The 17,189-nt window shown below is 36.8% G+C and overlaps 1 protein-coding gene across 1 annotated transcript; it reads left to right on the top strand.

The window, feature by feature from the left end:
- Positions 1–270: 270 nt before the first annotated feature.
- Positions 271–14,887, top strand: LOC110805784 (uncharacterized). Its single transcript, XM_056836529.1, has 5 exons — positions 271–474; positions 13,157–13,594; positions 14,271–14,390; positions 14,493–14,563; positions 14,820–14,887. Exons 2-4 carry the CDS (start codon positions 13,196–13,198, stop codon positions 14,532–14,534), a joined length of 561 nt encoding a protein of 186 aa, XP_056692507.1. The 5' UTR covers positions 271–474; positions 13,157–13,195; the 3' UTR covers positions 14,535–14,563; positions 14,820–14,887.
- The last annotated feature ends 2,302 nt before the right edge of the window (positions 14,888–17,189 follow it).

The raw sequence follows: 17,189 nt of genomic DNA, 5'->3' as shown, positions 1-17,189 counted from the left end.
TGATATGTTATTGGTGGTAATAAGTGATTTAAAGTGAATCTATTTTTTTCAGGGAAGATGAACATAAGCAGAAAAATGTAATGATTAAAAAGACAAGACTTCATATGTTAAAGTTTTAATTATTGTAATTTGGTTTAAACACCTTCTAATACATACTTAAGAGCAACATAACTTCTAAATTCCATTACTCGACCAATATATAACCAGTCCGTTCGACGAACGGGCCCAAAAACTAGTTAAGTAAAAAAACGAAAGTAAAAAAAGCTAAATGGGTGAAACAAGTGCATAACCGACGACTGCTCGTTCTTCAATCTTCATCCACAAAAACAATTAAGACATCAATAAGCTTGAGAAAAGACGCTCAACTTAATCAATGATCAAAATTTCCATATTCGGCTCAAAACCTGAAGAATCTGGCATCTGGCTACCCAAATCGAGCACCATTGTGGTTCCTTGATTCCCTGGTTTTATTCGGTATTTTCTCATCTCTTACATGAACATGCCCCTTCCTTCTTCTTTTTTTTAATTTTTAATTTTCTGATATGTTTCAGGGTCAATTTGCTATACTCTGATTAATTACCCATGTTTTCTTATTTCCTTCTTTAGATGTTTAATTTTTCTTGAACGATGCCCATTTGAGCTATTACAGTTTCTAATTTAAGGGTTCATAAAGGAAGTGTAAGTTGAGTAATTATTACATTTGTTTGATATAAGGAAGAATTTATATTGCAATCCAAGAGTAAACTGGCACCGCCAAACCATCTAGGAGGGACCATGGAACAAAGCCAGAGAACTCAAAGAACCGATAGGCTAGCAAGCCTAAGAAACAACCTCAGTGCATAAAAAAAAAACCCAGGAAAAATCTTAGTGACAAATGCTGTCAAACCAAGTTTTACACTGAGCACTAATCCTAGGATTTACAACTGTAATTCTATATCTTTACAAAATTATCTACACCCATCAAATGTTGATACCAAATAGAGATGGCCAACGTGGCGCGTTGGGTGGGTTGTGGGTGGGTTTGGTGGGTCGTGGGTGGGTCTGGTGGGTCGTGGGTCGGGGATAATTGACACACGACCCGCCTCATTTAAACTAGGGTGTGTCGAGTCGTGGGTTGTGTCCGAAAAAATGGACAAAGTACATGATGGGTCGCGGGTCACGTGGGTCGTGGGTCGAGGTGGGTTGTGCGGGTCGGGTGGGTCCGATGGGTTTGATGGGTTACGGCAGATGTGATTTCGATGGGTTAGATGGGTTTGGTGGGTTTATATGAGTTTTAGTAACTGATGTGGCATGTGGGTCATGTGGGTTTGAACGATTACTTAAGCGTTAAAAAGTTACAAATTTTGTATGAACTTAAAATAATTAACTTTTATGTTATTCCCATACTCACATAAATGTGGTTAATGTATATTTACACTATAAAATTAAAATCTATTAGCATTTTAAACATACAAAGTTGTTCAAATTAGGATGGGTTGGGTGGGTTGGTTTCGTGTGTTGGGTTGGGTGGGTCGGGTGTGCCGTGGTGGGTTGTGTTGGGTCCGATGGGGTGAGTCGAAATGAGTTGTGTTGAAAAAGTTCGGCCCACAACACACCAAAAAAAATATCCGGGTTGGGCGGGTTGTGTCATGGGTCATAAGTGGGTTCGACCCACGTGACCCACTATGGGCTGTGTCAGGGTGGTTGGGTCGAACCCGACCCACTGGCCATCTCTAATACCAAAGAACAATATTCCTGTTTTTCCCTAGCTGATAAATCATAGCATGCACTTTCCTGAATTTTGAACACTTGACTCTCCTCATGCACCTGATTAGACCACTAAGGTTCTTGAACTTGTACCTGAAACCAATCCAGTTTCACACGGATTCAGTACATTTTTTTGCTATAAACACAATCAAAGAAAATGTAATTGTGAGACTCGTCTGCAACTCCACACAGTAAGCACAACTTATCTGAAACCATGACGAAATATAACAGTCTATCTTTTGTCTTCAACCTCTGCATTAAAGTTAGCCAGGCAATAAATTTGTGTTTGAGAATGGCATTTCTCTCCCAGATATTATTATCCCAATTGCATCTATCCGGTGTAGGCTTTAGTGCCGCATACATTATCCCAATTGCTTATTGAATACTTGCATCCGTTCCCCAACTAAGCAGGAATACAAACACTTTTTATCTTATCCTTTACGACACATATCTTCTATGACCACCTGCAGGTAATCTTTGGTGTATACTCTCACTAGTTTTGGTTTTTGATACAACCAATTAAGTAATTAACCCATTTAACACAGATGTTTTCCTGGTTTGATGCTAAATCCCAAATGTGCTTTCCTAAAGAAGCCTTGTCCCACATTTCGATACCCCTGATCCCCAAGCCAGCATAGTTTTCTCTTTTGACCAACACTGTCCCAAGCGACATACCCATGGGAATTGCAATTTACATTTCAAAACCAAAAGTAAGCCCTACATATGTCATACAAGGAATTAAAAATAGATTTAGGAAGCACTACTATTTGACCCCAATATACCTTGATACTAAGAAACACTCCTGCAAAAGAAAGAATTTTTGAAGTCCAAACTTTATCTAGCATACATTCTATCCACCAAGTGCTCAAACTCAGCGGAAGATATTCAGTCTTAGGCACCTAAATGGGAAATGACCTTGAGCAAATCCAGTCACGTGCAGAATCTCAAAAATCTCTCTCCCCTGTGCCACAACAATAGATAGAGGTTTTTCGAGGGCTTGCTTGTAATCCCGTGCTCCTGGAAAATAAATCGAAACCCTTCATAAGAAATTTCATAGAACGAAGCTTACCTTTACGGAATAAGACGAGTCAGTTTCAATCCTCTACATCTAGGATGAAACTTAAATTCATTTCTATCTCCCACCATCTTCAGAATTCTAGATAAATATTCAACACATACAATCCGTGGACTATGGACCATAGTGCACAGTGAGCATGGTGCACCAAAAGAACATATGTGCATATATAAAAGAACATGACACCATGACAAAAGAACATGCGGTATAATATTTTACTTTTCTGTTATAAAAATATAATTTATTATTTCACTATTATTAAAAATATAAATAAAAAATGTATTCATGTTCGTTTCACGTAACCAGATGTTCTTTTAATTATATACTAATGTTCTTAAGGTGCACCATGTAGGAACATATAGATGCATAAAGCGGAATTTCAGGAAACAATTTCCTAACATCTATCACAGGATCACATGCATAACAATAATATAGATTAGATTAAGTCGAAAGAATAATCACCTTTGTAGCGTGTTCTTCCGTTCGTATGCAAGCTTCAAACATCTTAGAGCCCCACTTGTTGCTACTCTACTTAGTCCACAAGCACCAATTGAATCCCACGTATGCTAGTACGGAAGAGAACGATCACGATCAATCTCTTGCTTTGTTTGGCAAGAACGGCGTTTCAGAGAAATAGAATTAGGGTTTTTGTGTTTTCCCTTTTGTCAGATATTGAATGAACGTAATTTCTAAATCCCTGACATTATAACTATTATAATGTGAGAGTTTTAGGTTAACACAAAACCAAAGCCCAACATTCTTTCCCTTAATAGACCGGTTGCCATCGGGCCTTTTGGGCCCATTCCAATTAGTGCTTATATGTGTGACCTTATAGGATTAATATATTTTAGTTGTAGGTCCAATCAATATTGTCCTACTAATCACATTTATTCTCTAGCAAGCAAATATGATTACTAAAATAATTAACTTATTATCTTCATAATTAATTCCTATTTATATTTAGTAATTGCCGGAAATGTCTAAGGACATAATTCCTTCAATCTCCCACTTGTCCGAAGACAAGAACGCAATGCTAAATTCCTTAAGTCTCTTAATGCCAAAATTTGATAACACACTGTTATTCTCAAATTCTAGTTTCTTGATCGCCGAGTTCGAACTGTTCAAATAAAGATTAACATTTTAATCCCATTCCGCATGGCCATGCAATTTTTCAGTTCTCGCTCATCAAGAGGCCCAGACACCATTCCTATCAAATAGGAGGACTTATTCACTCTTGTATGACCATTACTCCCACTCAATTCTTAGCCCACCTGATCACTGCTTTTATAACCTCCTTTTACGGCGCGGCGTTTAACAGAGTCAAGGTTAAACTAATTGTTTCATGGTTATTAAGACATACTCATGTCTAAGGAATCCACTAAATATAGAATTTTGATTCTACTTTTAGAATCTAGTTAGGTCAAGTCTCAATGCATCAAGTATACATCCATATAATCAATTAGACATCCCTATGTCTCCATAGCCCATTGAACTGCACTATCAATTCATTACATGCTAGTCTTCTCATAAATCACTTATGTCCAATTTAGTGATTCAGACTAGGGACTTAATAAGTTGTGATTTCAGTTCACTTTAAAGGGTTCCATTATCAAAACGTTTTCGATAATCCTATTTGAAAACACAAGTTATTTGGACATTTTATTTAATACTAAACCAAACAATTAAATAAGAATGAACTTTTATTGATAAACATTCAAAGCATAATAAATGTCTTTACAATTGTAAACATAAAGTAAACAAACTAAAGCCATTCTCCCATATGCCTAAGCCCCATAGACCTAGTATGACTCTCATGCTTAGGTTGAGCAAGCGGTTTAGTCAGAGGATCAGCCACGTTATCCTCAGTATGAACCTTGCTTACTTTCACATCCCCTCTTTCAACGATCTCTCGAATAAGATGGAATCTCCTGACCACATGTTTGGATTTTTGGTGCGATCTGGGTTCCTTGGACTGAGAAATGGCACCATTGTTGTCACAATATAACTCAATGCCATTTTCAATGCTAGGAACTACACCAAGTTCACTAATGAACTTTTTGATCCAAACAGCTTCTTTTGCTGCATCACTTGCTGCAATATACTCAGCCTCTGTTGTAGAATCTGCGATGGTACTCTGCTTAGAACTCTTCCCGCTCACAGCCCCTCCATTTAGACAAAATATGAAACCAGATTGTGATCGGAAATCATCTTTGTCACTTTGGAAGCTTGCATCGGTGTATCCAGTGGCAACCAACTCATTATCTCCACCATAGACCAAGAAATTATCCTTAGTCCTTCTTAAGTACTTAAGGATATTCTTTGCTGCCATCCAGTGCGCCTCTCCTGGGTTTGACTGGTATCTGCTGCACATACTCAAAGCATATGCAACATCCGGTCGAGTGCATACCATGGCATACATAATGGACCCTACTGCAGAAGCATAAGGGACATTACTCATGCGCTTGACCTCATCAGGTGTCGAAGGACACTGAGTCTTGCCAAGTGAAATGCCATGTTGCATGGGAATGAATCCTCTTTTGGAGTTTTCCAGCTTGAACCTTGCAAGAACCTTATCAATATAAGTCTCTTGGCTAAGTCTAATCAGCCTTTTGGATCTATCTCTATGGATCCTTATTCCCAAGATGTACTCAGCTTCTCCTAGGTCTTTCATGGAAAAACAACTTTTAAGCCATTCCTTGACTGACTCAAGCATGGTCTTGTCGTTTCCTATGAGAAGTATGTCATCCACATACAAGACCAGGAAAGCAATACTACTCCCACTCAACTTCTTGTATATACAAGATTCCTCTTCATTTCTAAGGAAGCCAAAAGATTTGATTGCCTCATCAAATCTGAGGTTCCAACTCCGGGATGCTTGCTTAAGCCCATAAATGGACTTCTTAAGCTTGCAAACTTTTCTTGGACTGTTTGGATCTTCAAAACCTTGTGGTTGTATCATGTACACATCCTCTTTCAAGAACCCATTCAAGAAAGCGGTTTTGACGTCCATCTGCCAGATCTCATAGTCATGAAAGGCAGCAATCGCAAGAATTATCCTGATGGATTTCAGCATGGCTACTGGTGAGAAGGTTTCATCATAGTCAATACCATGAATTTGTCTAAAACCTTTTGCCACTAGTCTTGCCTTAAAGACATCAATGTTTCCATCTTTGTCCTTTTTCAGTTTGAAAATTCATTTGCAACCTATGGGTTTAACCCCATCAGGCAAAGCAACCAAGTCCCATACTTGATTTTCAAACATCGAATCCATTTCGGATCTCATGGCTTCAAGCCATTTCTCGGAGTCTTAACTCGTCAAAGCATTTGTGTAGCTAGTAGGTTCCTCATGTTCTAAAATCTCTATTTCAGAACTTTCAGTCAAAAGGAAATCAATATATCTCTTTGACGGAATGACGGTCCTACTAGACCTACGTTGGGGAACAACAGGAGAAGTTTCCACCTCATTAGGTTGAGGGACTTCGCATGGATTATCTCCAAGTGGGACGGTAGAAGGCGCATGAATGGAATGCACCGCCTCCTGAGCATTTTCATGCTGGGTCGTCTCTGACGAGGTGTGAACCTCATCCATTTGTTGCTCATCTCGAATTTCTTCGAGATATACATTACTCCCACTTGTTTTTCTGGAAATAAACTCCTTTTCCAGTAAGACACCATCGCGAGCAACAAACACTTTGTTTTCGCTTTGGTTGTAGAAGTAGTATCCCTTAGTCTGTTTTGGGTAACCCACAAAAAGACACTTATCGGACTTGGGTGAAAGCTTATAAGAAAGTAAACGTTTTACATAAACTTCACAACCCCATGTCCTTAGAAAAGACAATTTCAGAACTTTTCCAGTCCACATCTCATATGGCGTCTTTTCTACTGTTTTGGACGGAGCTCTGTTGAGTGTGAATGCCGCTGTTTCAAGCGCAAATCCCCAAAATGAGGCAGGAAGGTTAGCAAGACTCATCATGGACCGAACCATATCTAATAAAGTTCGATTCCTTCTTTCGGAAACCCCATTCAACTGTGGTGTCCCTGGTGGAGTCAATTGCGAAAGTATTCCACAATCTTTCAAATGATCACCAAACTCTTGAGATAAATATTCACCACCACGATCGGATCGCAATGCTTTAATTTTCTTTCCAAGTTGGTTTTGTACTTCATTTTGGAATTCCTTGAACTTTTCAAAGGATTCCGACTTATGCCGCATGAGGTAAACATATCCAAATCTGCTCACATCATCGGTGAAAGTAATGAAATACCCGTACCCTCCCCTAGCCAAAGTACTCATAGGTCCGCACACATCAGTATGTATGAGGGCTAAAAGATCATTGGCCCTTTCACTTGAGCCTGTGAAAGGAGACTTTGTCATTTTCCCCATTAAGCAAAACTCACAAACTTCAAATGATTCAAAATCAAATGATTTGAGAATTCCATCCTTATGAAGTTTCTCTATGCGCTTTGAGCTTATATGGCCTAATCGACAATGCCATAGGTAAGTAGGGTTCAAATCATTTGGTTTGTGTTTCTTGTTTTCTATGTGATAGATATGGTTTTGTAAGTCTAGTACATATAAACCATTTGATAATTTAGCAGAGACATAGAATATACCATTCAAATATGCTGAACAACAATTATTCATAATTTGAAATGAAAAACCTTCCGAATCCAAAATCGGAATAGAAATTATGTTCTTGGTAATAACTGGAACGTAATAACAATTATAAAGTTCTAATATTAAACCAGAAGGCAAGCGTAAACTATAATCTCCTACAGCTAAAGCAGCAACTCTTGCTCCATTGCCTACTCGGAGATCCACTTCGCCTTTTATCAAGCTCCTACTTCTTTTTAGTCCCTGCACATTACCAATAATGTGAGATCCACAAGCGGTATCAAATACCCAAGAAGCAGTTGTAGCTAAATTAACTTCTATGACATAGATACCTGAAGTTAAAGCACCAGTCTTCTTATCCTCCAGATACTTGGGGCAGTTCCTCTTCCAATGACCAATCTTGTGGCAGTGGTAGCACTCATGTTGAGCAGCTACCTTAGCTTTGGGAGTGGCCTTTGGCTTGGTTGAAGAGTTCTCATTGGCAACTACCTTGCCCTTGTTCTTCTTCATGGGAGCCCCTTTCTTCTTGAACTGCTTACCTTTACTAACCATTAGAACATCCTTATGTTTAGGTTTACTTGGTAAGTTTCTCTCAGCCTGAATTAGAAAACCATGCAACTCTTGCAGGGTAGCCTCCCCTCCTTGCATGTAGAAGTTCAACTTAAAGTTATGAAAATCTTCAGGCAAGGATCTGATGACTATGTCAGTTGCCAGGTCCTTAGGATAAGGGAAGCCCAATTTCTCTATGGTCTGAAAATGTCCAATCAAATCGAACACATGCGGACCAACGGGCTTCCCCTCTTCCAACTTGGAATCTAGAAGTTTGCAGTTTGCTTCAAATCTCTCCAATCTAGCATTTTTCTGAAACAGAGTTTTCAGTTGCTGGATTATGCTGTAGGCATCCAGACCATCAAAACGTTTTTGATACTCTGGTTCCATGCAAGCAAGCATCAAGCATGTTACTTGCAGGGAGTTATCCTCTAGAGTTTGTCTAGCTCGCCTTTGATCTGCAGTAGCACTTTCTGGCAGGGGTTCAGGGAGAGGATTGTCAAGAACACTTTCTTTTCCTTCCGCTCCGAGAACAATTCTCACAGCCATTTGCCATTCTAGGAAGTTGGTAGCATTCAGTTTGTCTTTTTCAATTAGAGGGCGCAAGTTAAAAGTAGAGTTGTTTGCACCAGACATGATAACTACAATAAAAAGTAAAGCAAGATTCAATATAATGTTTATCAAAAGTAGCAATTAAACAAATTCAATTCACTACTACCCTTTATTCAAAATTAGAGGTCCCCATTGAATAAAGAATTAACCAAGATCCCCTCCCACTACAATCAAACGGACTTTGGCCCTGCTACTTTAATTTATAGTATTCGAGGTAAGTAAACATTTTACTAATTATAACTGATTATAACTCTTGGTAGACAGGTTAACAACTCTTTGTATTTTCCTATCTCTTAGCTTCAAAACCCAAAACTTTGTCTTTTGATAGTTTTGTTGAGTTAAACAAAACATTAACATGTAAGTTTCAAAAACCTACCCTACTATCCCCGGAATTATAAGCAACACCCTGTTTTGGCAGAACCTATTACTCATGATCTAAGGCTTTATAGGTGTTGAATGGAAAAGCACTTAAACTCAATATTATTTTGGGACCTAAGTTTACTATGTTGGTTAATTAAAAGTGAACACATTGCTTTAAATAACCACATACATAAACTCAATAAGCATTTTAAGGCAATATAAAATGCATAAAAATAAATGTGATCCTAGTATGGCCCCTAAAATAAGCTCAAATCTTCTTGGGTTCCTGTTCATCTTTCTTGGATCTCCATCCTTGAATTTCTGATTGAACCTTCTTACTCCATCGAGCTTATAATACGAACTTTATAATCTAATTTAAACTTTTAAATTAAATTACAACAATACAGAACGATGCGCAGATCGTATTTCAAAATTTACAAGAATACAAAACGATACGCAGATCGTATTTTCTATCCTATTTTGGGCCATACTAGTCACTCGCCTGTAACAAAATATCATATATATTCCATACACGCATATAATATCAAACAATATTAAACACAAATTATTTACTTATTAACTGTGAATAAGCAAATAATATTTCCAAAATAATTATAAAAAGTTAAACAATTTAAGTTTAAAATTATTTAGGAAACTTTATTATTTTAATTCAATTATTATTTAAATATGGCTAGAATAATCTCATTAATCAAGAATTTGCATTTAAAGAAACATATTAATTATGCTCAACTTAGAAAATCTTATTTTCCAAAATTACCAAAATAAAATTATTTTAACTTTAGAAAAACTAAATTAAAATAAACTTTTCCCAATTTGGACTTGTTTAGGAAATCAGATTCTCCTTTTAAGTGCACGTGAAACTGAGGGATGATAATTTTTTTTTTTTAAAATAATGAGAACAAGCAGGCAGGCACCCATACCAACCCCCTGCCTCGCCGTGAAGCACAGAAAGCCGAACCCAGTCACACCGGCCAACAACGACGAAGGCCGCCGGCCATTTTCCGGTTGCATAAACCTTCCCCAGTCGAAATCAGCTACCAGCAGAAGACGGCAGACAAGCCAACCAGCGAGGCAGGCGCAACAGCAGCGTCACACGCCGCCCTTACTACCGCCCTTACTGCCGCTTGCCGCCGCCCCTTCTTCTGCCGGAACACAGCCCTAATTCACCCTCCACCGTGGCTCCACCGCCGCGGGTGGTGGCCACCCAGCCATGGTGGGCAATTTCATTAAATTGTGTAACAATTAATCAATTTAAACTAATCTTTATCCAACTTTTGTTTAAAGATTAAGAAATTTAATTAGGTGTGATAATCCGAAAATTATGGCAAAAAATTTGAATAAATTAACAATCCTTAAACTGAATTTTAGGGTTGTTAGAAGTTAGATTTCAATTTAAAATCTTTATTAAAATTAAATCTAACAAGAATTCAAAATTTAAGGCATAATTATCTCATTTTATTCAAATAATTCAAGAAAATAACAATTATAATCCGAAAAATTCGAATTAAATTACCAGGCAGATCTATTGAATTTTCTTAACAAATAAAATCAAAAATTTTAATTGTTATCCTTAAATTTTATGATTAAACGAATTAAACATAAAAATTAACCAAATTCAATAATTAATATACAAAAATTCCGAAAATTAGTTAAAAAATTACCAAAATTTTTTGGCTATTGTATAAAAATTAGGGGATAATCAGTAGATTTATTTAACAAATTAAAAATCAAATCTTTAATTGTTAACAAATTATTTCCATGATTAATCTTATTAACCATTAAATAATTTAAAATCTGACGAATTTAATTTTAAAAAATCCGAAAATTTTTATGTGATATTAACTGTTAATTTCGACCCTGTGATAAAAATTTCGGAATTTTATAAATTTATTTTGAGCAAAAATTAATTAAATCACGATTTAATGATTCCAATCAATTAATATCATATATTAATTTTGCAAATTCAAGCCATAAATAAATCTTCCCTTAATTGAATCAAAATAATAATGTTGCATACAATCATGATCATAAAATATTATGCAAGAGGCTAAAACTGATACCACTGTAGGAACATATAGATGCATAAAGCGGAATTTCAGGAAACAATTTCCTAACATCTATCACAGGATCACATGCATAACAATATCACATGCATAACAATAATATAGATCAGATTAAGTCGAAAGAATAATCACCTTTGTAGCGTGTTCTCCCGTTCGTGTGCAAGCTTCAAAGATTTTAGAGCCCCACTTGTTGCTCCTCTACTTAGTCCACAAGCACCAATTGAATCCCACGTATGCTAGTATGGAAGAGAACGATCACGATCAATCTCTTGCTTTGTTTGGGAAGAACGGCGTTTCAGAGAAATAGAATTAGGGTTTTTGTGTTTTCCCTTTTGTCAGATATTGAATGAACGTAATTTCTAAATCCCTGACATTATAACTATTATAATGTGAGAGTTTTAGGTTAACACAAAACCAAAGCCCAACATTCTTTCCCTTAATAGACCGGTTGCCATCGGGCCTTTTGGGCCCATTCCAATTAGTGCTTATATGTGTGACCTTATAGGATTAATATATTTTAGTTGTAGGTCCAATCAATATTGTCCTACTAATCACATTTATTCTCTAGCAAGCAAATATGATTACTAAAATAATTAACTTATTATCTTCATAATTAATTCCTATTTATATTTAGTAATTGCCGGAAATGTCTAAGGACATAATTCCTTCACACCATGCTCACTGTGCACCATGGTCCACCTTCCAAATTGCGTCAACACATAGGATAAACAACAACGGTGATAAAGGGTCCCCTTGTCTCAAGCCCCTTCTGATTTTAAAATGCCATCCATAGAGCCACTGATCATCAGCGAACACTTTGGAGAAGAAAAACACACACCGTTATCAACTCAACAAATTCCTTTGGAAATTTCAAAGCAGTCGTCATTTCTCCAAGAAATTCCCATTCCACAATGTTCTATGCTATTTTTAAATCCAACTTGATCAGGGACCCAGGAAAGGTATCTTCCTCCCATATTGCCTAACCAAATCCTAACATACCGTGGTATTGTGCGCTATGAACCTACTGTGCACAAATGCTCCTTGGTTCTCAGCAATCAAACAAGAAAGGATCCCTCTCAATCGATCACATATCATCTCGGAGATGCACTTATACACAAAGTTGCAACAAGAAATAGGTCTTCAGTTACACTTTCCAGGTGTGCCTCACAATATCCTCCAAGTTAGGAGCTAGCTTCCACATAGAGAAATATCGATCTGAAAGGTTTCCTCCATCCTAGAATACCTGGTATACAGACACCAGACCGGGGCAGTGGTCAAACTCCCCCTCGTTCATTTAACAAACTTCAGCATTTTCAAAACAGTCAAGCCATTTTTCATTAGCTAAAACCCTATCGATGTTTGAAAAACCTCTCCTATTACCCTCCTGTTTATTATTCCAAGTAAAAAATTTCCACTTGATTTAATATCTTGCACTTCACACAGCTCTAGTCTACACACGCCCTGAAGTCTTGCATTGCATTCAATCTCACAGGGGATTCAATTCTGTCATCAGAATTTAACACCACATTAAATCTCCCAACAGCATCCAGGGACCTTGAATACCATTTGCCAACATCTTCAGATCAGCCCAGAGAGGCTCTCTTTCCTTTACAGTATTAAAAGCATATACAAAGGAGCAATCAAATGCATACTTGCAATTCACAGGTTGCACATGACAGTGAAGTAGTGAACTAATTGACTAGAACAAAACTTGATATTAACCGTGAAAGCTGATGGTTTCCAAGCTAAGATAATCCTAGGGAAACACATTATTAGCCATATGCACGGAATGTTAATTTGCTAATCTTGTATTGGCATATATGGAGTACCAAATACTGTAGTGTATACATGGGGATTTGGTCAAGAATTAGAAAGAGTACTTTCAAGAGTGTTATTTAAACTTATGCTCCCCCAGTGATTTAGCCTTGGTGTAAGTGTATAATGAACCTTGAAATTCACGGCTGGCGGTTGCCAATCATTTTGTTATGATAGTTTTATACTTCCATACACCTGAGTTTCATTTAATAGAGTCAGGAATCCTATGGTTTATGCTGGAAATAAGCATGATGCCTATATTTTAAGAATTTTCTCCTTATATTGTTTATCTTTTCTCAGGCTCAGAATCTAGGGAAAATCGACCCTTTGGAGTGCCAAATGGTAGGAGGGTTTTCGTTAACTTTTCGAAGTATATCACATTCAGGTCAGTGTGCAAACAGTATATCAAGAGAGCTAGCATGGAGAAGGTCCAGAAGCAGAATTAATAGGGTTGGTACTAGAAGTTCTAGGATATCTGCTTCAGTGCATAAAAAAATGGAGAATATACGCGTCTTTGTGGTCTCAGACTTGCATACTGATTATGCAGAGAACATGGCTTGGGTAAAGTGCATATCTTCCAGAAGCCACCAGGAGGATATCCTTCTTGTTGCAGGGGATGTGGCAGAGACATATGATAAGTTCTTCTCGACTATGTCTCTTTTAACTAGAAGATTCAAGCATGTCTTCTTTGTGCCGGGAAACCATGATCTTTGGTGCCGCAAGGAGGGGGAAGACTTTGTAAGAATCAGAAATTTTCCCTTTTCTTGATACCATTTTTTTCTCCTTTCTCTTCATAAGAATGTAGTTGGAGTGCATGCTTTCCCTTAGTTCATGTTTGGTTGCAATCTGCTATTTAAAAGTACCCCTTAAGCGTAGGAGTCAAAAAACCTGTTCTCAAAATGCTTGGTCGATTTGAATGCTTCCAATACTGTATGAACAGTCAGTTATGGAGTATGTAGCATGAAATTATTTGGATGTGAAAAACTGCAGATAAGGCGGAGGGGTGATAAAAACCATAGAATCAGGATCTCAAAAAGTTAAAACAAATTGAATGGTTGGAATTCAGAAAGATATTTATATAAATGATCTTTGATGCTAATCAAGAAAGAGGAAAAAACAATAAATGCAGGGGATCACATCTATTAAGTCATAAATTACCCTCTAATGATGACCTAGTTGGTTAGTTTTTTAACCCAGTATGAATGCCTTCTCAATTGTTTGAAGTTTTCTGTTCTTTTTCAATGCTACTTCCCCTGTTCGTTGACAAAGCATGCTGTAAATATGTTGAACTAGCTGCTGCAAGACATCTCGGTTTTATATAGTCTCTAACTTCATTTAACCCTGCATGGGTAGTTTTTGCTTTATGCAGGCTTAAAGTATTTCCATAATTTCTGATGCTAGTGATATTTGTCAGCTTGATTCACTTGACAAGCTCAATGCGCTGCTTCATGCATGTGGTGAACTTGGAGTGGAATCAAACCCTCTGATCATAGGTGATTTGGGAATCATACCCCTCTTCTCGTGGCATCATGAGGTTAGTTACAAGTTTCTTTTTGTTTTTGTTTTTTGGTTTGTGTTTCACCTTCTTCCATATTGCTATTGTTGGATTGAATTTTGATGACGATTTCCTGATTAGAGCTGTATGGATTTTAGAGTTTTGACACAGAGACGGACATAACTGGAATAAGAGTTCCTTCCTTGAAGATGGTAAATCTCTCTTAACCTAGTGAGCATTTCTGAATCTTAATTATGATCTTGTTGCTGTGATTATTCTTAGCTTCTGTACAACATAGGTTACTGTTGAACTTTTTTGATAGAAGTTTAGTTCTCTATTTTTTTGGCTAGTTGTCGACAGTGTAGCCTTTTGTTTATTTAGTAATTTTATTTGATAAAATTAACTTCCACTTTCAAACTTTTAGTGAAAAGTCTAACCATGCCTTCATTCCATGGGCATTTTTTGTAGGTATGTAAAGATTTTCATGCCTGCAGATGGTCTGCTGAGCTCTGTGATAGGGATGATTCTCTTGCTCGGCATTTCGATGCAATGAATGGGAAACATGCCCATTTAATTGAAGAGATACAGAAAAAATGTAAAAAAGTAATTACATTTTCCCATTTTGTTCCTAGGTAAGTTTATAGCTAGCTTTTCTAGTTTGCATTCAAATTACTGTTTTCCCTCCTCGTATCTTGTTATGACTCCTTTCTACTTTGTCTGTAATTGAGAGGAACATAATGTTCATTCCTTTCCGTGTGTGTGTTAGGGAAGAGAGATAGGGGGGGTTGGGGGACGGGGGGTGGTTCCTGTTTGAAGGGTGATATTTTGTATAAGATGGAGTGCCACTAATATGCGAGCAATGTGCTAATTTTTTAAAATTTTTCACAGGCAAGACCTTTGTCCAGAGAAAAGAATGCTTTTCTATCCAAACCTTCCTAAAATGATCGGTTCCAGCTTTCTCGAGGCTCGAGTAAGGTCTATACATGGTGACAAGGGGAGTGAAGCTGCATGCCATGTGTTTGGCCACACCCATTTTGGCTGGGATGCTATTCATGATAATATCAGGTATTGCCCCAAATCTTAACATTGGCTTCAGCTATTGAGTAGTCCTCATGTTTCATCATCACAGTTTAAAAGAAGTTAAACCAACGGCTAAGCATCAAGAGTTTGGGGGTGGAGCACTCTAGGTAGTAGAATTATAATTAAGATGTTAGTACTTAGTAGTTTGAAGAAGAAGATTGTTTGTTAGAGTAGAACCTCTATAATTAGGCAAATTAGAGATTGAGAGGAGAAGTTGTGTTGAATATTGATAAGAGTAGAGAGAGAAATTGTTACTTGAAAAGAACCAACCTCTCGAATGTTGGAGCTCCACAAATTGGCGAGCAAAGCATATCAAGAGGCATTTTGGTAAATAAATTATCAAAATGTTTTGTCTGAATATTAAATATTAAATATTAAATAGACAGTCTCTTTTATAATAAATTTTTTAATTATTTAAAAAAAAAATCAATTAGACTGTATATGTAGTTTTTAGATTGTATATTATTTCATTATATTTACGATAATGCCCACTTAATTGACGTTTTTCACCATTCAAGGAGATTGTTTAGAAATTTCTTCGAATGTTGGCTAGGTTATAACTTACTACTCCCTCCGTCCCTTTTTATTTTTTACGTTTGGTATCATTCATGCGATAATAAATAATTAATATGAACAATGATTCCTTTATTTTATTTTATTTTTATTTTTTACTTTAACAATGTAGATTATATTTATTAATACTGATATTTTCACTTTCGTTCGCGGACATTTTTCATTCTTCACCCTATGAGCATGCAAGAGGTTTTAAGATGCTCGACCAAGCGTTTACAAGGCCTTAGCCGGTGTAAAGAGTCTGATTGTATTATAAGCGAAATATCGCCATAGGATCAGAAGGCCTACGGGTGAGCCCCCAAAAGTTATTTCTACACCGTTAAGGATGGTGGTTATCCAAAATTAAACATTGGGGAAAATGAGAAAGATTTAATATTCCAATGAGAAAGTGTGAGAGATTTAATGGCATAATGAATTTGATTGGTTTAAATAATTACTTGGAATGGTTTTTGACAGAATATTAGGAACTTTTATGTTATAATATTAAAGGAAATGTTTTAAGTGTAAAGATTAAAGTGGGACACTAGAAACGGAAAGTGTAAAGAATAAAAAGGGACGGAGGAAGTAGTTTTCCCCCTAATTTCTTCATTAATTCCCTAAATTTCACTTTTCTGCTGATGAAATAGCTAAGGATCATCTTGATTCTTAGCACTAATCTTCCGCTGTCTGGTATTTAGTTTTCCTTGAAAAATATATAATAAATTAGTCATATTACGCAGGTATGTGCAAGCGCCATTGGCTTATCCCAGAGAGCGGAAAAGAAGAATGAATGGGGGTGAAGATTGGTTACCATTTTGCTTGTATTCTGATGGAAGATTCACAGACAGAAGGCAGTTTTACTGGTCAGATTACTATTCTGTAAATTCAAGGAACCCAAATAACCTGGAACTTGCCCCTTGGGTTGCCCAGTTTTACAGAAAGCGAGTGTTATAACTCATAAATGTAAGTTACCCTTTTCCCCCTTTCCGTATTTGCGTTCAGTGGCTGTAAGAATGTGAACATAACCTTGGAAATCTTCCAATCTTAAGGGTTGTAAGTACGGAGTAACAGATATCATGGTATCTGATGAAACAAAAATGAGATGAAATGTTGTATTGTACTGTATTTTACTGTATGAATTAATTTGGGAATTAACTTCTTAATCATGATAAGTTGGATATTGTTTCCTTTCCGGTAAGTGGACGG

This window comes from Spinacia oleracea, chromosome 2 (genome assembly GCF_020520425.1).
Source record: "Spinacia oleracea cultivar Varoflay chromosome 2, BTI_SOV_V1, whole genome shotgun sequence".
In the NCBI taxonomy this organism is placed as follows: Eukaryota; Viridiplantae; Streptophyta; class Magnoliopsida; order Caryophyllales; family Amaranthaceae; genus Spinacia; species Spinacia oleracea.
This window is presented reverse-complemented; position numbering and strand designations above follow the sequence as displayed.